Genomic DNA, 26282 nt, shown 5'->3' with positions numbered 1-26282 from the left:
CGTCGCCAATAGCTTACAAAAAAGGTTTCCACTCATTGACGGCGCTTCAATGGCGGTTGTGTTAAGTGTAAAGTAAAAAATCACAACTGTAGTGGGTGATTGTAACAGAGGTTTAACAGAGGAAGTACTAAACTCGCTTTTCCTATGTGTCACTTTCTGTTTCTACTCACCGTGTGATGCAATCGCTGGACCATACAGCCAATAGGCCCATAGCTCATATCTTGGGTACGTAAGCCTACATATTTATTCATAACAACCTTTTTGACGACAATCCTTGATACCGGTACTTTTCCATAGAATACATGGCCTACCTACTTAAAAAATAAAATTACAAATGACCAAAACCCCAACATTGTGTGATTTTCGTCACATTTCCTTCTAATGTTAATAGATATACTAATCATTGTTTAGAGAATGCGTAATCTATTAAATAACAAAAAGTTGTTTGGGTAAGGTTGCTTTTTTTTCAAACTGACACCGATAAGTTTACGCTATAACTTTTTACGAGAAAATCCAAAAGCAAGCGATCAATAACCTCGGGACTAGATATTAATGTATTTAATTGGTCCGATTTACTATAGTTCTTAGGTAGGTTCTTACGTAGGTACTGGTTCTTTTCCTTAGAACCGGTAGTTTACAAATTTGATATCGTTGGTGTTGCACCTTATTTATTAGAGCCGCCCGTATTCAATTTAAGTGATTTCTTAACTCTGTATAGTTTTGCTTTTTCTGTCTGGATTCCAAATCTTAGCTTACCTGGTATGCTAAGAAAATGATAACCTATTTGAGTAAAACATTTGTTGGGCAAACCATCATGAATTGTTTACGCCTTTATATTGTTTATGTATCAATAGTTCGTGACCTTTGTTGGATTGTTGTATTGTGTTGTTTTGTTGTATGTTGGTAACGCATTAATGTCCTTATTTCTCAGTGTTTCACGGAATGGACAAGAGCATCTTTGATACTGAAAATGTCAACTGGAATAAAGTGTTAATTGGTGAGGTCGAGGTAGTACTTTAAATACGTTTAAGTTAACCGATGTGGAAATCAACTTTCAATTATAGGCCTACTATAGGGCTACGCTTCATGGATCTATAAAACATTTTTTAGTTTAATCATTGGACATATGGACCATAACGATCCGGGTGACATTTAATTGCGAAGCATTTATTTTGGCTTGAACTGTCAGATACTGTATTTGCGGAGGTTTATATATAATAGTTTTGCCAGCATATCTGCAAATATGCAAACTAATTGCTGTTCTTAATCTTAATATAAGAAGGTTTCAACTGACTACTATAAGATCCCCGTGCGTAGAACGGGCACACAGCTAGTTCAATATAAAACTAACGGTCTTTTTTGTCAAATCACAATATTACAGCAGAAATGTCTTCGTCACTATTGAGCTACCTATTCTCCGTAAGTTTAAGTTCAGTCGAGTGGCAATAATAAGATTAACGGAGTGAGGGTCACAATAGGTGTTCAAAGAAATGCAGCTTTGGGGTAATTCCTAAACATTAACCAACTTCGTTTCCTAAACACAACCAAACTATAGCTGTAAATGTTTAATATGGAAGATTTTACCTTCTTCATTTCCATGTTAATTTGTTTTATGTATCAAAATATAAGCAGGGCAACAATTTACAAGACTTTAGAACTGCTATAAAAGTTTTTGGACCATATGTATTCATTTGCTCTTATTGTTACGGTGATTTGTTTAAAAATTGATAGGCAACATATTTCCAGAGACTTGTAAAGGTGACCCTATATAAAATGTATTTTCATTTTATATTTATTAATTGTATGTTAATATATTTTTCAAAAACTAAATCTAGTAGAGGTTTAAGTCATTAATTGTGCAAATAATCTATCCATAATCATGTAAGGGATGAATGTATCTTCCATGTGATATAAACATGACGACACTAACCGATACCGCCAAAAATTAATAATTTGTAGTGTTAAACTACCCTACAAGTGGGAAGACAGAGTCAGAGGGATGCCCGCGCCCGCTCCCCGGCTCTAGGTGAAAGTCAGCTCACCAGCCAAGAACGAAGTGACAACGTCGCATCCCCTACCTCCTCAGAGGCCAGTCCTATTCTGTATTCTATTCCACTATAAAAAGCATACAAATAATTATTCTTTCAAACACCATACAACACGTTTTTAGGTTCAACTGGCAAAACAAATAGGTGCCCTAGAGAAAGAAGTACCCGGTCCATATCACTCTGCTATTTTTCCCTCGGCAAGAAATGTGTCCGCGACTTGAGAAAATAGTTCCGTATGTTTTTGTAATTTGAAGTGGTTTCCGCGCCTAAAAAAATGCTTTAAAGGTATTTTCTTGTTTATTAAGATCGTAGGAATGTTTTAAAAACGTTTAAAAGAAAAGTCCAGAAAGATCAGAAATACCGAAACTATAAACAGGACAGGTTAAATCGTAGTTATAATAGTCAATCAGCTGCTCATAGTATAATTATCTTTTAGTGTTGCCAACCTATTTCCAAGCGTACACGGATTACGTGCATAATAGAATCACGCTGTTTTGTGTTGTTTCGTTGGAATCCTGATGTGCGCCAAAGTATAAACCGTACGACAGTATAAATATGCAGCAATTAGCAGCTTTCTGTACTATAAACAGTACAAGGAAGCCAACTTTGTCGGGTGACTGTAGGTAAATGTGTTTTTATTAATAATAAAAATAAACAATCACTGGCAGTTCGTCTGGCAATAACAGACACAGTCAACAATACCATAAACAATCACTGAAATAATAATAACCCTGCAAAGTAAAAATATGCAATAAAACAAAATTGAGATAAACATATAGGTACTAACCTACCATAAGGTGCTATGTGTAAAGTATGATTCCCGCCTCTAGTCATTCATTTTTTGCTCACCGAACACAGCACATCCAATGTAAAATATAAAATAAACAAATCATATCGATTTCAAAATAGTGTTTCTTTAATTATTTTATGTAGATCAAATTCGTTATATCTCGGTATGTTTGGTAATTGGTGATAACAATTTTTCTATTACTTCTAAAGAGGTTGAGCTTCTGTTCTTTCATTGGGTTTTCACATACGGTAATAGTTTTATTCCAATTTAAATACCCTGATATAATGAATTGACTTTGAATATTAATTTAGTCCCTAATTCTAAACTTTTTAGTTTAAATCATAAAAAAAATTTTAGTTTATAAATTTTATAAACCTACTCACAGACATAGCTTGTTTTAGAATATAGGATAGGATTACGATATCATTAAAAATTATGTTTTTACCGACTTAGCTGTTTAATGCCTACATATAATTATTTTCCCTTTACATTAGGCACATTAGCATCTCTGTTGCCCATAGTGCAAAACTTAAAGAGAGTGGTAGGTAAAGCACTTTACCTACGACTGTTTTTTTAAAGTAGCTGTTTCAGTACAGTTCTTAGAATTGAAAAGTATCTCATAACAGCATTGTTTACTTTCATAACAGCATAGTTTTACTCACAACAACACGGGTAACGGACCAATGAGGTTCAAGGATTGAGAGAGGAGAAGTAAAATTGTAATGATTCAAAATTCAACTAATCAGCTGTTCAGGCCAATTTAATTGTTGATTGGTGCAATTAGTGTGTTTTGTTGCATCACTGTCAGTGGCAATGGGAGGTTTTAAACGAAAAAATAACCTCTTTTTAGAAATTATGAATAGTGATTTTTAGTAATTAAAACAATGTCGTAGGTAAAGTAGTGTACGCAACTCGTGTAAATAATGTTAACGACACTCGTAGAAGTTTTTAAGGCACTCGCCAAGGCTCGTACCTTAAATTTTCTACTCGTATTGTTAACACTATCTTTACGCAATCATTGCGTAAACTACTATAAAATATTGTAAGTTTTTTTTGTTTAAAACTATAATTTTATTTTTGGCTTCAGTATAAAACGGTATGAATAAATATGAAGAAAGAGTTACAAAGGAACATTGCAAGAGGATGAAATAGATCAATCAACAATCCAGTAGTTGTATGGAATCCTGTCAAACAGATTGTCGATAAAATGCCTCATAGTGACCAACAGCTTCTTCTTGATTGAAGGCTTCATTTCTCGAAGCAGTTCTTGAGCATTAGAGTTGATAAACAGGTTCAGAGCTGCCTCTGAAATACCAGAGCATTACTTAAAAAGTTAAGGGTTAAGCAAATTTATCAGTGTTAATGTAATCCCTATTTCCAACTGTAATTAAACTAGCTTTTACCCACGGGTTTCACCCCGTTTGACTTCATAAGTATTAATAAAACTATTAATTGGTTAAGTTTTTAAGCTGAAATAAACAAAACAGAATACAAACAAATAAACAAATCCGATTTTAATAAGAACCTTTTATTGAAAGAATAACAAATAAATAAGTACAGCTGCAGCTGTACTTATTAAAAGAAATACCTGTTAAAAATACCCCATGGGGTATTTTTAACATTAGGTAGATAGAAAGTTCCCTTTAGAAAGGAATTACGACCATAAGGGCAATTTATGAAATACCGTAATGGATAGTTTTGCGCAAGGTTTCTTGTCATGGATGAACATTTTAAGTATAATGGATTATGGGGCTGTGTCTTGTAGTTTTCTCAAAAGTTCATGGGTAGGTACTTTGGGATTTATATGGATTAAATAAATACAGTATCTCTTAATCTCGGTATTTTTGGGAGCATTTTTGGGAAAATCAGATATTTTTACTTTAAGAAACACAAAAAATCCTAAACACTCTAATCTACTAATAAACTTTGAATTTCAACTAACTTTTTTCTGTGTCAATAAACGTTCAATGTAATATTACCTTATTTTAGCTATAGGAATATTTCAAGCCTATTGGCACCAAAGATTTCCTCATATAATGAACTGATCTTAAAGTTACAACTCACCTAAAACTGCATTTCCATTATGGACGTTTTGTATTCCCATTTGCAAATCTTTCACGCTGAAATCCATCTTTAGGTCTTCTAGTCTCAAGTATTCTTGGCCATCAATAGCTTGAGGGCTTGCTCTGAAATAGACTTTTGCTCTGACCCCCCCTAAAAAACAATTGTAGTCTATTATGTTTTACATTTCTAAATAATTGCTAAGTAAACCAAATTATAATCTGAATGGAAGTAAATTAAAATTTTATTGTTTCAAAAAATAATTTTTAGCAAAGTTTAAACTCCTGTTCCTGACTTAACTAGAACAGCCAGTATAAATATCCAACATGCCAAGCTCTGTGTTGTCTGACTCACCATACTCTCCCCAATAGTCTCCGCCTCCCGTTGCCTGGACCATGATGAGCACCCCTGAGCTGCGGTAGTTAGCTCTAACTGCTATCTTGGGGATGTAGAACGCCAACTGGAACTGCAGACTATTGAGGTCTGACCTGCACAAACACAGCCTAAATAAACACCTGCTTATCATAAGTTAGTTTTTCCAACCGAGGCTTAGGCTTAACACTCCACAAGTAACTTTAATTTTAATACACAAGACATGACTCATAGAGTTATGAGTAACAAGTAGAGCACAAGGGGTGACACTCGTAACTAAAATCCGGACTCGCGAGAGATGATCACAGTGGGGGGTTTGCATGTTAAACAATTTTTTAAGATTTTTACTTGATGTAAGGGGAGTGGGCCAGAGTTTATAGTGTGAAGTGAGGTCAAGTAGGAACAGGAAACCAAGCCTGAGGTTCTGAGACTTCTATGACTGCCAATTGGTGAAAACATGTTTTTTAACTAAAGTACAAGAAAGAGCCTAGAGGAAAACTATTTGTATCACCTCTCAATCAATCAAATACTGTAGCAGACCAAATGACATAGGTGGGCATATCATCTTCTCTATAGCCGTCAGAACCAAAGCCTAGAAGTTTATGTATAGTTAATCTTACCTTACACCAGTGACGGTGAGGTTACTGACACCAAAGGCCTCGATGTTGCGGAAGGTGGCTCTATAGCCATCAGGCCCGGAACCCAACGCCAGATTGATTTCATCAATTGTTATAGGTTCCACCTCTGTCACACCTAACTCAGGAATACCTAAAATAAAGTGTAAATTATTAAAAAAAATAATAACACTCGCGTTATGTAGCATTTCGGTAGCGTGTGGAGTGGACTGTATTTATAAGTTAAGCGGAGTTTGATTCTTCAAATTAGAACACTGAGATACAATTAACAAATAGTTTTAATATTAACAAATAAACTTTCAATTTCACAGAGCTTTACATTTACATTACAAAAGAGAGAGAGGAATCTTGAGTCTTGATGTGTTTGTTTTCAACTAACAAAATTACTAATAAATTATTTCATTGTTAAATCACATATGTTGTTTTAAACATTAAAACAAATTAAAAACCAATGTCATCTGTATTTATTTTTAGTTGATAGAAAGCATTATTATAATAAAGTTAATTATACTGAATATTACTGAACATACCCCCGCCCGTGAACCACTAAGAGAGGTTCACCTAATAATTGAGAGAAAAAAAAAATTATTTAGAAATGAACATATTTACAACATACTTTTGGTTAACAGTCTAACTTCTTTCGTTATCATTCATCATTGATTGGGAGGGGTGAGACTTTAGTTATAGGTCTGGAGAGTGTTCCTGATGAAGTTTTTAATTGTACAACTTGTACAAGACCATCTTGCCCTGGGGAAGTTGAAATGACTCGTCCCATTCGCCATGAAAGGGGAGGTTGGTTTGGTTCATGCAATAGGACAAGATCTCCAATTTTGATGTTAGGTTGAGGACTTCTCCATTTCCCTCGTTGTTGCAACGTGTAGAGGTATTCCTTTTGCCATCTTTTCCAAAAACTTTGGGTTAATGCTTGAACAAACTTCCACCTTGACAATCTGTTTGTTGAGACATCATTCCAGTCAGCTTCGGGAAGAGATAAAAGAGGTCCTCCAATCAGAAAATGACCTGGAGTTAAACAATTAATTTCGCTGGGGTCAGATGAAAGTGGGCTTAAGGGCCGTGAATTTAGAATTGCTTCGATGCGAGTTGTTAGTGTGATGAACTCTTCAAGAGTAAGAATCTGTTCACCTATGACTCTCCGAAGATGGTGTTTGACACTGCGGACAGTTCTCTCCCAAAGGCCACCTTGGTGCGGAGCTGCGGGAGGTAAGAAATGAAATTTAATGTTGTTTTCCATGGAAAACTTACTAAGAGCTTCTTGAGTTTCTTTCTGGACGAAAAAATTCTTAACAATCTTTTGAACTTCATTAGCGGCACCTACATAATTTGTTCCGCAGTCCGAGTAGATGTTGCTACACAACCCTCGTCGAGAGACAAATCTTGTCAATGCTGCTAGGTAAGCTTCGGAACTGAGATCTGTAACAACCTCTAAATGTACAGCCTTGACAGAAAAACAAATGAAGATACAAACGTATACTTTGATTGGACAGGACTTCCTTAATTTGCAAGGTTTAACTGAGAATGGACCTAAAAAGTCCGTCCCGCAGTTGTTGAACACTCTTGAGGGTAGGACTCGTTGTGGAGGAAGATCTCCCATTTTCTGAGTTGTTGTCTTAGGATTGCATTTGAAGCATCGGATGCACTTGTAAACTCTTCTTCGAATAACACTTCGAGCAGATAGGATCCAAAACTTCTGAGATATAACGGCTTGTAAAAACTGAGGTCCAGCATGCAAGTGTTTCAAATGGTAATGATCAACGATGAGATTGGTGACATGGTTAGTTTTGGGCAAGACAATAGGGTGCTTTGCAGCGTAGGATACTTGAGCGTGCTTAAGGCGGCCTCCAACACGAATCAATCCATTTTCATCTAAGAAGGGGGAGAGAGACTCAAGACGGGAGGAACAAGGTTTTCCAGCTTTAAATCTAGAAATATCTTCAGAAAAAACTGTTTGTTGAATCATTTTACAGATAGTGATTGTTGCTTTATCAAGCTCTTCAAGCTTTAAAACCCCTGATTCTTTAACCTGGTTTTTTAGGTTATTTTTGAAGCGTAGAATGTAAGCGATGACTCGCTGGAGGGTTGACCAAAATGAAAATCTATTGAATAAGTCTGGTTTTTGAGTTGTAACCATTATTGGTAAAGGTTCGGTCTTACGTTCTGGCAATTGTTCGTCTTGGAGAGGGGTGAAGCGAGGAATAGGCCATGATTCCTGATCCAGAGATAACCAATTGGGACCGTTCCACCATAAACTGTTGTCTTTCATAGAAATGGGAAGGGTTCCTCTACTGGCAATGTCAGCTGGATTACAATGAGTTGAGACATGTTTCCATATGTAAGTAGGAGTAAGTTCTTGAATTTCTGAGACTCGATTTGCAACATAAACTTTTAAGCGGTAGGGTACAGTTTTTATCCATGACAAGACTACAGATGAATCACACCAAGCATGTAATTCGTTGACAAGATAATCTTGAGAGAGTAGACAGTTGCAATAGTTCAGGAGTTTGGACAAAAGATGGGCACCACACAATTCTAGTCTAGGGATGGAGATCTTCTTAAGAGGAGCTACTCGAGCTTTGGCAATTAACAGATGTACGTTGATTTCTCCGGAAGAACTTACACATCGCAAGTAGACACAAGCTCCGTAACCTGTTTCAGACCCATCACAAAATCCATGTAAACTGATATGAACAGCATCAGCTACGGAAACATATCGAAGTAAGCTAAGTTCGCTTAAGAAAGGAAGTTGTTGGAGGAACTTAGATCATTTTTCAGTTAGATCCGGAGGTACAGGCGCATCCCATGATAAACCTAGTGCCCATAAAACTTGTATCAACGCTTTTACCCAAAGAGTGACTGGAGTCAACCAACCGTTTGGATCAAATATTCTGCTAACTGTTCCAAGTATACCTCGTTTAGTGGGAGGTGTATCTGGGATATTCAACTGATAAGAGAAAGTGCTGTACATAAGACAACCATTGTTCTGGTGAACCATTGAAAGTTTTGAGAGATAGAGGAGGGAGTTTTAGAGAGTGGCTATCTTGGTTTGAGGAAGAGCTACTAGGCCTAAGTAAGGGGTAGGCTACTTGATGGAGTATTTGGTATTGAGTCAGTATTTAGAACTGGCCTATGACTTGTAGGATCTTGAGATAGGTGTTTCTTCGTGAGAGTTTGAATTCCTACACATAAATCAGATATAGTATCGTGTAATTGAAAGAGTGTATCTTCTTCATAATCATCGGGAAGCGTGTCACTATTGAATAGTTTCTCAAGGGAGGTTTCAAATTCTGAGTATTTTCTTAGTGTTTCTGAATCTAAGAGTTTCAACTTATTTATTTGTTCTTGGGACAATTCAGGTAATAGGTACATCTAAAGCTTGGATGTTAGTTTGGATTTTGGCTAAACGATTCGCAATTGAGTTTAATTGCCTAGAGAGGGTGACGAATTTCATTGTTTAAGTGTTTGGGAACTGGAGTGAGAGAGAGAGATTAGAGGTTGTCAATGTTGTCATTATCGTCTGCAATACGAGACACAGATAACAGATGGCATTGTTACATTAGCGCTTTTAGTGGTTGCTATGAGCATTACAAAATACCAAATTGTACAGTTTGATACAAATTGAAATGTCAATTAATAAATTACAACAAAAACAATACTGTATGCATAAAATAGAGGAATCAAAGTCCTTTAGATATTGACCTTTTAGATCTACAGTAGTCTTGATAGTCTTCTTACTTCTTACTGATGAGAAAGGAGTGAGTAGTTCATTTTTAAGGTTGCAAGTTGGAGTTTGAGTAGAATTAACTAATTGTGACTTATAGTTACCAAAAGAGCTGAGTTTCAGATGATCTGCGGCCGAAGGACCATGTAGAATTTCGGTAGCGTGTGGAGTGGACTGTATTTATAAGTTAAGCGGAGTTTGATTCTTCAAATTAGAACACTGAGATACAATTAACAAATAGTTTTAATATTAACAAATAAACTTTCAATTTCACAGAGCTTTACATTTACATTACAAAAGAGAGAGAGGGATCTTGAGTCTTGATGTGTTTGTTTTCAACTAACAAAATTACTAATAAATTATTTCATTGTTAAATCACATATGTTGTTTTAAACATTAAAACAAATTAAAAACCAATGCCATCTGTATTTATTTTTAGTTGATAGAAAGCATTATTATAACAAAGTTAATTATACTGAATATTACCATAGATAAAACATACTTGGTTAGTCTATGATATTACTGAACACGTTATTATTTTTAAAACATAATAACAAAATATATTCAGAGTTTTATAGGAAATGAATTGCAAGTCATTTTTATGAATTTATGTCTCTAATGACAAATTTAGATTTTTTTTAAAGTGTATATATGATACTGTATGTGACAGAAATGAGAATAATTACCTGAAGGAAAGGCAGAGTATAAAATAATTATAACACTGTAAAGTATCCAATTTTATTTTGTTCTTTCTTTCAGAGTGTGTTTACTACCAAATCATAGATTTTTTAGAGAACTTTAGTGCAAACCTTTTGTTATATCACATTTTTACTAACTGATAGCCCACTAACACGTATCATCTGGGTCTACAATCAACCTTGATGCTTGGGATTGAACTAGTAAACTTCAGATTTGAAGGGAAATACTATAACCACTCACTACTCAGATAACAATCATAATGTTATCAGCTTAACTCTTTACATAGGTACTTTTGGTACAGTAAAAGTTAATTTACTTACCTCTCCTGAAGTTCATTGCTAGATGGTTTGCAGCATATGTGAGACATTGGTTTATATTTGGATCTGACCTCGAACATGGATGTAAGTAATAAGCTGCAAAAATAAAATACATCAACAACAACTTGAATATCATATCAACTTTCCTATAGAAAATTGGGTAATTTTTTTACCCATATGGTGAGATTTAAATGCCTGCGATCATAATAGAAGTTCAGTTAATCAAGTTTATGACACTCTGGCCATGTTTTTGAGGGTTTGTTCAACATATTTATGTACCTATCTTGCCTTTTTAAAGGCTTTTATCCAACAAATTACATTTTTTGGCTCCAAATAGTTTTTATATACTATTTGGCTTTGTGTACCTATTATAAAATCAATATGACTCTGACTTTTACCAATGTTGAATGTTAAAAATATTTATATACGGTGAAGTGTAGGTTAAAGTTAGTTATCAAATCACATTTCTTGATTTTTAGGAATTAATTTGAATGAATATTTTCTGCAAAATCTATACTTATAAAAGTCAAATGCCATTCACTGATCACTATATCCCAAAAGCTACAAGCCATAAAAACCTAGGAATTGGCATGAAGGTTCCAATTAACTTCTAGGTGTGCAAAAGAAGAGTTTTCAAGAAATTCCATCAGGGCTCTGTCCCAGTACTAGAGTCTCAGTTTCCTGGTCAGGATGAGAACCTCTTCTGTGAAGGAGTGGAGGAAAGTGGGAGAGCTCCTTATGTCGATTCAAGAAAAAACATAAAAATTTATTTTATATTTTTTGAATTACAAAATTAGTTTTTTAATTATAAAATTAACTTTTTAGTTATAACATTAATTTTATAATTTTTAATTATAAAATTAAACTGTCATAAATTAACCTACCCAACCAAACTTGCTGATAATATAAATACCCCCGCCGCAGCAAACCTGCAGACTAAGCAAATTTCCATTTACCTGGCTGGCTTTCTACTAAAATATTCCCCAAAAATCGTCAGATTTATTTCCTATTTAAAAAACATTATTTTTGTGAGTACTTAGGTTTGCTGCTACAGGGAAGATATTGAGGTGTGTTTTTATTGCAATGTTAATAGCTTAGTATGAAATAAAAAAAATTCCAAATTTGGTTGAAATATATCCATAAACAACAGTTTATTTATTCTCCATAAGAATAACATGGGAATTTTAAATATACAATTTGTTAAATTATCTCCGTAACCGTTGGGCATACAACAATGCTTAAACATACAAAATTATTTCTTTTTTTAAGCTTTACAAAATGATTTGGAGAGAAATTATGAAATTTTGTGTTATTAGGGTCAAAAGTGAGACAAATAATTTTTTTACCCCATAAACCCCTGTTCCCATAGTCCGATATTATGCTGGTTCGCAAACTCACTCGAATAAATGTAGGTTTACACGTTTGTACCAAATTTCATCAAGATCGGATCATTTTTGCTCAAGTTATCGCGCTAACGGACATATATATATATATAAATATACAGAGTGAGTTTTAAATGAGTTCCCCCCTACTTTTTTTACATTTCTTAAGATATCGACTTCGGACCACGTCAGATCACTGTAGAGAAGCAAGTACTTAATTTTGACTGAGTATACATTTTTGGCCACCATCTTGGGTCCACCATATTGGATACAGAGTTTTTTTCAAATGTAAAGGTAGGGTTGTGACCCATCGTTTCAAACTAGATTGTTATGCTGAATACGATGCTGCAATCCGTTTAAAAAAATCTTGATCCATTCTAAATTTATGAGAACTCTTTATAACTTAATTTTTAGCCCATTTTAACATTGGGCATTTACAAACCAAGACCATAATCGCAATATTGTGCTAGGTAAAGATAAGTATACACCACCAGTCATTGTCAACCTATATTAACTTGGTTATGACGGATGTATTTTTTTTTTGGCCGCCACCTTGGATCCGCCATTTTGTAATGAGATAAATTACCTATTTAAAATATGAAGGTGGTGGTATGACCCATAATTTTGAATTAATTTTTTATGCTGAACTCAATGCCACAATCCGTTTTTTGTTATCAAGCTTTCTTGATGAAATATTACAATTATTTTATTTCAAATGTCAATATTTCAAAAACAAAATAAGAAAATGAAAAATGGATTTCACCATTGAGTTCAGCATAAAAAACTAATTCAAAATGATGGGTCACAACACCACTTTCATATTTAAAATAATTTATCTCATTTCATAATGGCGGATCCAAGATGGCGGCCGAAAAAAGTACACCCGTCATAACCAAGTTAAAATAGGTTGACGATGAATGGTGGTGTGTACTTATCTAGCACTATTTTGCGATAATGGTCTTAGTTTCTAAATGCCCAATGTTAAAATGGGCTAAAAATAAAGTTATAAAAAAGTTCTCATAACTTTAGAATGGATCAAGATTTTTTAAAACGGATTGCAGCACCGTATTCAGCGTAAAAATATAGTTTAAAACGATGGGTCACAGCCCTACCTTTACATTGAAAAAAAAACTTTGTATCCAATATGACGGATCCAAGAATGTGGCCAAACATTTATACCCAGTAAACATGAAGTATTTACTACTCTACAATGATCTGACATGGTCCGGAGTTGATATTTTAAGAAATGTAGAAAAAAGTAGGGGGGGGGGCTCATTTTAAACTCACCCTGTATATATATATTGCTGTATATAAACTAATTAGCTAAAATGTATATTTACGTAACCATTTGCTATAGTTTTGGGTTTTGTGGCATCAATAAGAGGTACAAAATGAAATATATCAGCGTGTATATCTGATGTGTTTTATACATGTGATGCAGCGGTACTAGAGTTACGAAATTTATTTATATATATGAATTTGAACAGATTGTGTTTTTGGCCTCTGGGGACATCAAAACGAATTAGTAAATCGGTCCCGGGTCTAGGTCTTACCATGAGACCTAAAGTAATAGGTTATTCCCTATATGAGAAATTCGCTAAAAAGATACAAGATAAAAATCGAATGAAGGTTTAGTAATTAAAAAAAAATATTTCTGTTCATAAAATAAAATTATAAATGCTTCAAATTCTAACAAGAGATGTACAGTTAATAAGTAATCGCATTCTAAGCAAAATATGTGACAAAAAGTTAATGCCACCGGTGGGATTCGATCTGGATACCTCATCAGTTGAAGTAAATTACAAACTAAAATTAAAAAGTTAATGTTGTAAATGAAGACGTTTTCCCTTAGTTTCAACTTACCCTACTTAGTCATACATGCTAAACTAAATTAAGTGATTATATACAGGGTGTTTCAGAATTCGTATCGGATATTTTAGGGTATTGTTCCTGGGTAAAAAACAAATTAAAATATTATATTTAAATTGACCGAAAGTCCTTAGTTACTCACACAGCCGCCATTTTGTTTTTTCGCTTATTAATTGTTTTCTAAAAAAAATGTAAGAGATACAAAATTGAAACTTTGCAAAAACATTTATGACAACTAGACAAAGCTACAAAAAAATTATGAACATTTTTAAAATCCATAAAACAAAATGGCGGCCTTTTAAAAGTTTGTTTCTTAAATTACTCAAAAACCGCCGAGTTTACAAAAAATTCACAAGAATAACTTTTTTAAGATAATGTAATTACAAATCGATATTAAACCCTAACCTTTAGGATTGGATGAATATTAACTGAGTTATGGCAGCTTTAGTAATACGTGACCGCTGAAGGTTAGATGTAGTGCATGCCGAGGCATGCGGCCTAGTCTGCCACAACAATGCAACAGTCTTCGTCCGCTTTGCAAGTTATTTTTAAACGATTTTAGATTATTTAAAACAACAATAAAATATTACATAACCCCAAAAAAGTATTTTTTGTTATCAATTATCAATCATTAGGAATGGCTTAAAAATTGCACAGCTTTTTACTGTTTTTAAAATTCACACTTAACACCCTAATTTTTTAAATCAGCTGTAGTGAAAGTCAACGCACTTGTTTACAAACTAATCAGCTAATTTTATTTTGTCTGAAGATGTTATTGTTTATTCAATGTAGTCAGTACCTCTATCCTTATACAGTGAGAGTACACTTTAAAAGTAAGTGTAAAAAGTTAGAGGAACTGACTACATTGAATAAACAATAACATCTTCAGACAAAATAAAATCAGCTGATTAGTTTGTAAACAAGTATGTTTAATTTAACCACAACTGATTTAAAAAATTAGGGTGTTTAGTGTGAATTCTAAAGACAGTAAAAAGCTGTGCAATTTTTTAGCCATCCTAATGATTGATAATTGATCAAAAAAATACACTTTAGGGGTTATGTAATATTTTATTATTGTTTGAAATAATCTAAAATCGTTTAAAAATAACTTGCAAAGCAGACGGAAACTGTTGCATTGTTGTGGCAGACTTAGGCCGCATGCCTCGGCATGCACTACATGTAACCTTCAGCGGTCACGTATTACTAAAGCTGCCATAACTCAGTTAATATACATCTAATCTTAATGGTTAAGGTTTCAATTGATTTGTAATTAAAGTATATTAAAAAGGTTTTTCTCGTAAATTTCTTGTAAACTCAACGGTTTTTGAGTAATTTAAGAAACAAACTTTTAAATGGCTACCATTTTGTTTTATGAATTGTAAAAATGTCCATAATTTTTTTGCAGCTTTGTCTAGTCGCCATAAATGTTTTTGCAAAGTTTCCATTTCGTATCTCTTACCATTTTTTAGAAAACAATTAATAAGCGAAAAAACAAAATGGCGGCTGTGTGAGTAACTAAGGACTTCCGGTCAATTTAAATATGATATTTGGATTTTTTTCTTACCCAGGAACAATACCCTTAATAATATCCGACACGAATTCTGAAACACCTTGTATAAATGGATTTAGCCCTAATATGTTTTTTTAAATATTTTGTTGGCCTATCAGATTAAACATTTAACTTTTTAATTTAAATTTTCGTTAGCGAAGCCAAACGGGTTAGCTATACTCATATAGTTGGTTGTATTGTATTAATTAACCAGCTAGTCTTCAAGTGGGCCTATAGTGACTAGACTTCAAGCTGATCTGTGTCAGTAACACATCTCATCCATTCAACGATTCAACACTCATCCTTACTCATCTTCGCCCTGAAATACTCACCCTGGTGTTTCTGTTGATGCTTTTTACCCCTATTCAACATCAACATGATGCACCCGGTACTAGAGTTACGATATGTTTATAAATTAAATTTATCCAACATCAAAATGCACTTCTAAAATTGAAAACAGTACATCAGTGAAGATATCAAATTACCTTTTAAATGCATTAGAAGGAAATTAATTTATTGGGTACAAACACTAAATTATATAATCCACCCACCAGCTTATATATTTCATTTTGTACCTCTATTGATGCCACAAACCCAAAAACTATAGCAAATGGTTACGTAAATATACATTTTAGCTAATTCGTTTAAAACATTCGTTTGTAGAGATAAAGGGTGTTAGATTGTACTTACGCGTGTTTGTCTGGTATAACCTTTGGCTGTTGACCCCTCGACCAGCTGATATACTGTAGACAACAGTGTAGGAGAGAACAGTGACTAGCGCCGCTGTCAAACCCATCTGTAACATGTGATTGTGTTGTTGTGATTGTTTATAAACGTGACAATGATAAACGCGGTCCTAGTCTTCAACAACTACGGTAAGCCTAGACTTATGAAATTTTACACCCACTATCCAGAAGTGAAACAACAGCAGATTCTAGCGGACATTTTCCAAGCTGTGTCTCAGAGAACTAGTGATAACTGCAACTTCATAGAGCGGAGTTGTCGGTTGGGAGACGACCTGAGGATCATGTACAGACACTTCACTACTCTGTACTTCGTGTTCTGCTGTGACGCGTCCGAGTCGGAGCTCGCGATCCTAGACCTGATCCAAGTGTTCGTGGAAGCGCTAGACAAGTGTTTCAAGAACGTGTGTGAGTTGGACCTCATCTTCCACGTGGACCGCGCGCATCACATCCTAGATGAGATCGTGATGGGAGGCGTCGTTCTGGAGACGGACATAGACGAGGTGATTACGAGGTACGAGAACCAGAGACAAGCCGAGTACAACGAGAACAGAGTGACTCCAGTCATCTCCATGCCATCCATACCTACCATAATCAGGGACCGACTACCTAGCCTGCAGGACTTCAAGATGCCGGACGTGGCCTACGCAGTGCGTGACATCGGCGGCTTATAACACTTTGTTTACTGTTTGTTTTTTTATAATGTTTGATAAATAATAATAGTAGCCTACAGCTTTTATAATCGATGACTAACCTAATCTACTGTCGATTCCTAATAACTACACATCTTATTTATACAAAAAATAATTACGGTGACATAGAGGGGTGAAACAGTGAAGTTGTATCCAATAGTCCGTAGTACAATGTGGATCCAAAAGGAGAAACCCTTCTTTCCCAATTTCAAGGTAACCCTTGGGAAGTGAAGCCTCCAAAGGCACATAAGAAAGCCTTTCTTTTTGGACTGTACAATATAATAAAAGGTGTGTTTTGTCTGATAAATCCTAAACATATATGTGTATTGTTAATCGTTTATTTCACCACTAGGGCGTAATGTGACTATTTTCGACTCGAGTTCAAGTTTAACGGTCCAGGCGAAGCCGAAGTCGGAAAAAGAGCGAGAGTTGAACGGATACTTTTTGCCCGTGTGATGAACGATATTTTTCGTCATACATCGATTTACATACTTTTGATACATGTTATTGCTTACAATCGAGGCTTAGAACTGTGTTTATAATAGCTGACTTGTACACCCTAGGTACTAAAGAGGCTTTTACTCCCTAGGGAGTAAAATAACTACTTTAGAACCGCAACACGCATGTATTCAAAACGGTGGTTTGCTGCAGTTTGACGAAAAGTAGATGAAAGATTAGCCTTGTAATATAATTTTATTTGTATAATATTTAATCACAGTTTAGTTTTGTAAAGGATTCGATCTTATACTTTAATTATTGTCCCTGCAGTGATGTTTAAGACACACTGACGCGAAGTTCTGTGTTGACATTGACGAGCGCCTCCCTCGTCACCGAAATACCGTTTTTGACACAGAATGTCATTAGCGACTCATCAGTATTGCTTTACGTTTGAAAGAGAGTGTCCTCCATAAAACAACATCGTGTAGATGGACGTGTTATTTTTAGCATATCATATGTCGAAGGCTGATTATACATGTACGGCATTCTTTAGTTATCCATGGAATCTTTGAATAAAACGTCGGTTGTTTCGTTTATCAAGATTTAATGTTTTTAAGCCATTTTGTAGTCAGTCTCTACAGTGTGGTTGTAATGATGCCACTCTTTACATTAGATAACTTCATAACCCTCCGTCCGAATTTGGTCCAATCCGTCAACCAAAACTAAACAAACCCAAGCTGAAAACCATAAAATTTACAAAGTAAACACATGTAAACTTTTCATCTAGAATCTTTAGTATCTTTAACATCTTATAATCATTATAGATAGGTGTCTAGAGGGTATGATGCAGATTAAATTTGTTTTTAGTGTAGGGGAATGAGGGGAAATAACAAATATTAAGTAACATTTTGCAAGCACGGTGTTATGTTTAACTTTTAGTTATTGATCAAGACACGAACATACAAAACACTAAGTGAAAAATATATTAATAAAACATCAAAATGTACTTGTAATAAACCTTGACAGCAAAAGTGTGACTTTCAGTCTAAAAGAAACTCAATCTCGACCTCCAGTTTTTTTTTAGGTAAATCTGTTAAAACTTCCTTTGTCTGTTAATGCTGGTAGAAATAGTTTACAAATTAATATCGAGTGTGTTTTTAGCGAATTTCCCTATAGGGAAGTAGCTATTACCGTAGGTGGCACGGTAAGACCTAGACCCGGGACCGATTTACTTTTTCATTTTGATGTCCCCAGAGGCCAAAAACACCATTCGTTCAAATTTTTATATATGTATATATATATATATATATATATATATATAAGTCCGTGAACGCGATAACTTGAGTAATTTTTGTCCGATTTTGATGAAATTTGGTTTAAAAGTGTAAAGCGGGATAAACTTGAATGAGTTCGCGAACCAGCATGATCGGACCATGGGAACGGGGCTTTACGGGGGGTTTTATGGGGTAAAAATTGGTTTTTCTCACTTTTGACCCTCAAAACACAAAATTTCCCAATTTCTCTTTAGACCTTTTTAAAGAGCTTAAAAAAACAATTAATTTAGTATATAAAAGTATTTTTGTTCGGTTAATAGTAACGGAGAAAATTTAAAAAATCGTAAATTTAAAATTCCTATGTTATTCTTATGGAGAATATTGTAAAATATTGTAGTTTGCTTGTTTATGGATATATTTTGTATTTTGATCAAATTTATTTATTTTGTACTAAGCTATCAATATTTTACAAAAAAACACACTTTATTAGTTTCCTTGTAGCAGCAAACCTAGGTACACTCGTTAAACTTAATGTTATTAAAATATATTTAATTGAAAATCAATTAAGACAAATGGAAATTCGCTTAGTCGGCAGGTTTGCTGCGGCGGGGGTATTTTATGTTAGTATATAGTTAGCTATTAGTTAACATATTTTGAAGTTGGGGGAAAAACCTAAAGAAATAAATCGTGGATCCTTATCCTTGGAAGTAAAAGACAGTAAGTTTAATCGTACGAATATATATATGTAGGCTATAGTTAGCACTATCTCTCCAAATATAAAATAACAATAGTTGATTCTCTACAACGCCAGTTAGTAGAAGTAATAATACAAAAAATAACAATAGTTTGGGAAGCTTTCCCAAAAGCGTTTGAATTACACGCACACTTTCTCTACAGGGTTGTACCCTGTTATCACCGCGTTTTATATTAAATTTTATTAAACCAAGAGACCGAGCTTTGCTCGGATGGAATTAAACATACAATTTATTAGATAAGTTAGTTAGCTAAATTAAAGGTATTTTTTGTGAACGAATCAATGTGAACAATTTTTAGATGATATAAGAAATCGTTTTCAGCCTCTATGGAGTAAAAATCAGCTGATGTCAACTCAGATATAAATTTCGATTGTAAACAATCGCATGTAACGAAAGTATATATCATTTGTAGTAGTTTATTGTTGCCTTATTGCAAATAGTTTGACATATCGATAGTATAATGTACACTAACCCAATCGACGAAACGGTTGAATCTTTCACTAAACAGCTGCTTGTTTCCGTTAGCCTATCAAATTAAAGTGAAAACAAGTTAGATGTAGTTTAGTTTTTGAGGCTACTTTAAATGAAAACTGTTTAGTTTTGTAAGGTCGTTTCTTCAAATAATGATGCAATATGACGAAAAATATAGTATATCACGGGCAAAAAGTGTCTTTTCAACCCTCGCCCATTTTCCGACCTCAGCTTCGTCTCGATCGTAAAACTTTACCTCGGGTCGAAAAGTGTCACTTTAAGCCCTAGTGACGAAATATATATATATACTATAATACACCTTTATAAATACATATAGATTGCAATAAAAATTGTCTGTATCAGCTGTCTTTATTAACTGGAGCTACAAAAAGGTGTTGGTGATAACATGGGCACATTCAAGGGCTGTGCTGTAGGGCGGAAACTGGATTTTTCCCAGCTTTGAGACTAACTCCAATCGATTTCTCGTAGCCAAATACTCCATAATGAAAAAAAATATCCTTGGACTAAAAAAAAATTTTGTTCGTACGCGTGCTTATTTTAGAGTAGAGGAATAGGATAGGATTTTTCTAATTAATACGAATTCAATAATAATCATCTATATATTAATTTGAAACTGCTTTTCTTTGTGACAGCTATTTTGAGAGAACGGCTGGGCGTAGAAACTCGGTAGAGGTGTCTAAAGAAAGGTCCCGGTCTGTAGATGAGCCATCAAAAGAGAAACATAGAGAATTCCCTCGGGGCTCTGCCCCAGTGGCCTTTAAATTCCCATCCCATGTTATTCTTATGGAGGAAAACGAGGTTTTTGTCACAGCTAATTTGAGAGAACGGCTGGGCGTAGAAACTTGGTAGGGGTGTCTAAAGAAAGGTATTGGTCATTAGGTGAGCCCTCAAAAGATAAACGAGGTAAATTTCCTTTAAAGTTCACTCTGTAATTTTGTTTACATTTCGGCCATATGGATAATTTTACACTACTTTTAATGAACCAGCTGTTAATATTAAAATTGTATTCAAAGGTCTACTGAAACTGTCAAAATTAAATGTTTACATTATTATTTATGATTTTAAATGGATTCTCCACTGCATGGCAAGTTTTTTATAGTTTCAACAAAATAATGAATTTATGATACGTTTTAAATTTTTTGTTCAAAAATATATGGTTTATTGCTCATAGAAAATTTTAAATTATGAAATAAGTGTGACATATCAATTTCAAAGTAACATATAACTTTCCTTATCGGGTTAGCTTATATATATTGTAAGGTTGGCACTTGCATTTTTTTCCTACTTTCAATCACCATTTATTTTTAAATTCAAAAAAGAACACCTGAGATTCACTTATTGGTATAAAAGGTTTTGATAATCGGGTTGAAAATTGTGTCATAGATGAGTAAGTTGAGGATGAGAGCTGTGTTCAAGTTTTGGAATAGACTAACTACGGAGTCTATGGTTTTGGTAAAGTAGGTGAACTAATGTCAATTCAGGTATTAAAAAAATGTGTACACAGTTTTTACTTTGATGTACACATGTAGCTAGGTCGAACAACGCATCTAAACCTCACTACATACAAAACATTAAGAAACACAACTGTGTCATCACATCTCATCACATTTGCATATATTTGTTACCAAGGCTGGACTAGGTTATGGATTTGGTTCCGCAAATGTTCAAGATTTGTGGTAAAATTTCCTACAATTATGGTTAATTCCAATTCACAAAATACATCCACAGCTTTATGTGATCTATATGGCCAAGGCAAAACTACCCCACAAGTTAATGAATTACCAAGTAAGAACAGGATGATTAAATACATGGGTCGATGTGGCAAGAGAAGGAATTAATAAAATTGCTGAGATCGAAGTAAGAATGTTACTGCTTTCTGGAGAATCAGATATTTTTATCAAACAAAAAAAAAACTGATTTAATATGCTGATAGAATTCTGTATTTTTATGACCAAAGATGAAGATTACTTATAAATCAAGATACAATCTGAATGATTTTCCTAAAGCAGGTGGAATTAGTGGTTAGTAATAAAATTGACTCTTTCCGTAACATGATTAACTAATTGCATGAACTCATTCTCCCTCCCATATAGTGAAAGTGGCTTTGGTATGAAACAAACTCATGAACAAACAATTATAAGACTCCTAAAAAACCTTTTGGGCAACCTAAAACCGATTAAAAGGTAGGAAATATTGTGTTAAACAAATTCATCAATCACATTTTTAGGGAACACAATCGTCATACTTATTATTGGTTATCCTCCCTTCATTTAAGTAAGATTTTAATGACTTCACTCTATCCATTGCAGTTAGCTGAATTTACATAAAACCTCAAGATTAACCGTCGATTTCGACGGGGTTCCACTAGTATTATTAAACGTTATAATTGGGGTCATTATAACTACATCAGCTAACAATTGATTCTCTATTTGGATAGGACTTAAAATATAAATAATATCATTCATTCCCATATTAAAATCGTAATAACCAAATAAGTTCAGAATATATAATACAATTTTTTTTTATAAAAAAGGTACACGTATCTCTGAAACTAATTGACCTAGAGACTTAACATTTTGTATACATCATTGTAGTGTTATAAGTAACATTTGGACCCAATTCTATTACTGTCACGTTGCTAGTTTTTTTTAGAAAAGAATTATCTCTTGTCAAATTTTTAAACTTTATTGGTGTCATACACATTTTTTTTAAGGTAATACTTTATATAAAATTCTGAAATTGGGTCTGTTAACTCATAAAGGGTTGATTATTATAGCCTACAAAATTTTGAAAGGCTTAACTTTACACCTTTAGAAGATAAGTGTGCCTAAAGATGGCAAATTTGACATTGGCAAGGCATTTCCCGCTAAACAACGCATCTAATACGTTGATCCCAACCTATTGTATCGTGTTGGCAACACACTTGATCGTCATGTTGTATTGTTCAGCATATTCGCAACGACTTTTAACTTGGGGTATATAATTGTCCAAGTAAGTAAGCCTAAACTAGTTTTTTACAAGAAATTACCTAATTCGCATTTAAGAGTGTAATATACAATTTCAGAATGCATTCCCATAAACTGCCTGATATTTGTAGAAAATGAAGACGAGCAATAAATGTCCAAAACGCACGAACAACTACTTCATGCAATGTTTTGAAATAGTTTAATGTAGAACACTTGTTTGAAATTGAAAATAATACTTTTCATATGTTGAATGTACAAAATTTAAGAAAGCAGACCTTTAAATGGTGAAAATATTCAATTCTCTCAAAGCAGGCAAGTCTTTAAATAGTTACATCTTATAATCATATGGACCCATGCACGATTATTTCTGCCTGAATTGCTAAATCTGGCCAAGATTGAGAAAATATCGATTGGTTGGGTTCAAATCAAATCAAATTATCTTTATTCACTCTATACATTTTACATACATGAATAGAGTGTCAAAGCATACAAAATTAATGGTTATACAATTTAATCTAAAAGACTTAACCATACAATTTGAGAATTATTTTAGAATGGATGGCTTATTCGTTTTTGATTTAGAAACTCATCTATCTATAGGGAGCCAGATCAATTAAGAATGATTTACTTTCTTAACAAAATGGGGTATGTTTTGATCTTTTTTTAGTAAGGCAGGCAAAATTCTTATGAATAAATATCCGATATACGAAGGCTTCATATTTGATAGTTCCAGCCGATGATGACTTTTTACAGTAAGATTGTTCCACCATGTATTGTATCTATGGGATAATTCAGTGTTTTTATCCTTTAGCGAATTTCCCATATAGGGAATAAGCTATTACCGTAGGTTTCATGGTAAGACCTGGACCCGGAACCGATTTACTTTTTCCTTTTGAGGTCCCTAGAGGCCAAAAACACCATCCGTTCAAATTCATATATTTATATGACAAAAACGATCCGATTTTGATGAATTTTGGTGTAAACTTCAATTTATTCTAACGAGTTTGCGAACCAGCATGATCGAACCATGGGAACGGGGTTTTATGGGGGTTTTACCATTTTTGACCCTAAAAACATAAAATTTTGGAATATCTTTCCCAACCATTTTGCAGAGCTTAAAAAAGAAATAATTTAGTATATTGAAGCATTGATGTATGCCTAATGGTGACAGGGAAAATTAAAAAAAGTATAAATTTAAAATTCCCATGTTATTCTTATGGAGAAAATTAAAACTGTTGTAGTTTACTTGTTTATTGATATATGTTGATAAAATTTGGCAAATTTATTTATTTCATACTATAGACTATTGATGTTTGGCCAAAAACACTTTTTACCTCCCCCGTAGCAGCAAACCTAAACACTCGTGAAATATAATGCTATTTAAATCGGGAATAAATATGTCTTATTTATGGAAATATATTAGTAAAAATGTAATAAGACAAGTGGAAATTCGCTTAGTCTGCAGGTTTGCTGCGGCGGAGGAATTATCTTTAATCGACCAGAACTGTGGATTCACAAATGTTGATTCAATTGATGAAATAGTTGTCTTAATTTATTGCTTTATTAAAAAAAAAACATGAAACGTTATCGCTCCCGCTCTATGAAAGAAATCCTTGTCTATTTATTAAAACACATTGGTTTCCTTTTCGAGTCAGTTCGGCTCTTCTACCCAGCTTCTACCCGACCTACTTTCATAATTTTGGTCTTAAACTAAAGGTAGGCCTATGCACAAACAGATTTGTCATCAAGCGTAGGCATTCATTTATCTGACGTATATTTCCAGCTATGCACAAAAGAAACTTCCTCCCTGTACATTTCTTATGGGATTAAATTTGGTCTTTCTTTTCCGAGTTCGTATGGCTCTTCTACCCGATCGATTTTGATAATTTTGGTCTTAAATTAAAGGTATGCGTGCACAGATTTTCTACCAAGCATCATACCTCATTTAGGTGTCTACTGTATTGCTCCATTGCTCGACCAAAAATCATAAATTCGATTTTTTCGAATTGTTACTTCAATTGAAGATGTATTTCCCCAGTTCTAATTACACTAAAGTATATCCTATATGTTTTGGTCTAGGAACCTTCAGTGAAATACCAGCCTTTATTTGAGCTAGGCTATTCATTATTAAGATCGGGCGTACCTGAAGCACACTGCTGAATCACGAATCAACAATAACTATAATTATTTTAGGACTTATCTGCAATCAATTATACGTAACCCCATCTTTATTTTAGGTATTTTATATGTTTTGGTTTTAAAATACCTCTAGAAATCAAGGCTTTCATTTGAGATATTGATTGTTTGAATCAGTTAAGCTTAAGATTTAACTAATCAAAAAACATGAATTTAATTATTTCTCGAATATGGAATTTAAATATAGCTTTATTTACTCAATTCTAATTACGCTATCTTATATGTTTTTATCTAAGTAAATTTAGTGTGATACCAGCTTTTACTATCGGACGTACCTAAAGCACGCAGCTGAATCACGAACAACCCAAATTGTTCCAAAAATAGAGTTATATTTATCATGGATTGGTAGTTAAATGATTTTGCTTGAAACCTAAACAGTAACTATCACAGTCGATTTCGACGGGTTTCACCTAGTTTTAACGAAAATCGCTCTTGTGTATTTCCATTAAACTGTGTGGCACAGTCAAAAATAATAACTTTATCGTAATGTTAACATTCTATAATGAGAGTGAAAAGATTAAGTCCAGGAAAAAATAAACAGGCAGACTATAAATAAATATCAACAGCTAAGTTAATGCATCTTCAATTTAAATTATATATATTAAATACATCCCTTTAACTGAGGTCCTTGCCCTTAGGACTTTTGTTCAAGTATGCGGTTGATAGGTGTGCGGCTTACGGGTTTCTCAAAGGTTTGTGATCCTCATTAGCTTTATACATAGAAGAAGATCCATCTGTATAGTTTATTATACGTTATAACAACTAAATTCTTACAATAAAAGACCGTACTATAGATCAAAGAAGAAGTTTACATATAAAGTTGTAACATTACAAGTCGAATGAATTAAAAGCCAGTTCTAGTTATGACTATGTTTACCTCAGTCGGTGTACAGGTCCGATGAATGAAGTCTGACGAGGACTACGAATACGGTACCTGTGAGAGCGGTGACCTTCTTTACTCAACTGACGACGACACACACCACACCGCGTGTCTTCTTCTCAGTCCTCACCCCACACACACACACACACACACACAACTACACTACATAATCTGACGTGTGTCTACTGCCTGTTCTTCTTTCTTACAAGTATCATGGAAAGCTCGGTTTGTAGCATTTCATCGAGAGCATCCTCCAAATCCAAAAACAAATCTCTGTGTTACAAATCAAAATTTTTGGGCATTCTCACCAAATGTAAAGCACACTTCTCTTATAGGTTGTCGCCTTTAAATGTTTCCTTGATCTTGTTGCCAATATACTTTTTTCTGG

General features: G+C 34.0%; 2 protein-coding genes across 3 annotated transcripts; one reads left to right on the top strand and one right to left on the bottom strand.

The window, feature by feature from the left end:
* Window positions 1-3879: 3879 nt before the first annotated feature.
* On the bottom strand, window positions 3880-25988 carry LOC128983397 (protein takeout-like). Of its 2 annotated transcripts, XM_054402676.1 has the most exons (7): window positions 25892-25988; window positions 16149-16254; window positions 10662-10754; window positions 5892-6039; window positions 5254-5387; window positions 4903-5052; window positions 3881-4143 (listed from the first exon to the last, which is right to left on the bottom strand). In XM_054402676.1, the coding sequence occupies exons 2-7, from the start codon at window positions 16252-16254 to the stop codon at window positions 3992-3994; spliced, it is 783 nt and encodes a 260-aa protein (XP_054258651.1). In that variant the 5' UTR covers window positions 25892-25988; the 3' UTR covers window positions 3881-3991. The 2 variants fall into 2 exon arrangements, with proteins under 2 accessions (XP_054258649.1, XP_054258651.1); XM_054402674.1 differs by lacking the exon at window positions 25892-25988 and having other exon boundaries at window positions 3880-4143; window positions 16149-16415.
* Window positions 16210-16931, top strand: LOC128983398 (AP-3 complex subunit sigma-like). Its single transcript, XM_054402677.1, has one exon. The coding sequence runs from the start codon at window positions 16300-16302 to the stop codon at window positions 16873-16875; it is 576 nt and encodes a 191-aa protein (XP_054258652.1). The 5' UTR covers window positions 16210-16299; the 3' UTR covers window positions 16876-16931.
* Window positions 25989-26282: the final 294 nt, after the last annotated feature.

The sequence above is a fragment of the Macrosteles quadrilineatus genome, unplaced genomic scaffold (genome assembly GCF_028750875.1).
Source record: "Macrosteles quadrilineatus isolate MER2022 unplaced genomic scaffold, UCM_ALF_1.0 Scaffold_1__1_contigs__length_201487025, whole genome shotgun sequence".
NCBI lineage: Eukaryota > Metazoa > Arthropoda > Insecta > Hemiptera > Cicadellidae > Macrosteles > Macrosteles quadrilineatus.
This window is presented reverse-complemented; position numbering and strand designations above follow the sequence as displayed.

What these genes read in the sequence shown, in the direction of transcription:
- LOC128983397 (XM_054402674.1), bottom strand. Translation starts at nt 16,263, where the DNA reads ATGTTACAGATGGGTTTGACAGCGGCGCTAGTCACTGTTCTCTCCTAC. An exon ending in CTCACCGTCACTGGTGTAAG is followed by an intron (nt 5,388 to 5,891) that starts GTAAGATTAACT and finishes GTGTTTGTGCAG; the next exon opens with GTCAGACCTCAATAGTCTGC. An exon ending in TAATGGAAATGCAGTTTTAG is followed by an intron (nt 4,144 to 4,902) that starts GTGAGTTGTAAC and finishes CTGGTATTTCAG; the next exon opens with AGGCAGCTCTGAACCTGTTT.
- LOC128983398 (XM_054402677.1), top strand. Translation starts at nt 16,300, where the DNA reads ATGATAAACGCGGTCCTAGTCTTCAACAACTACGGTAAGCCTAGACTT.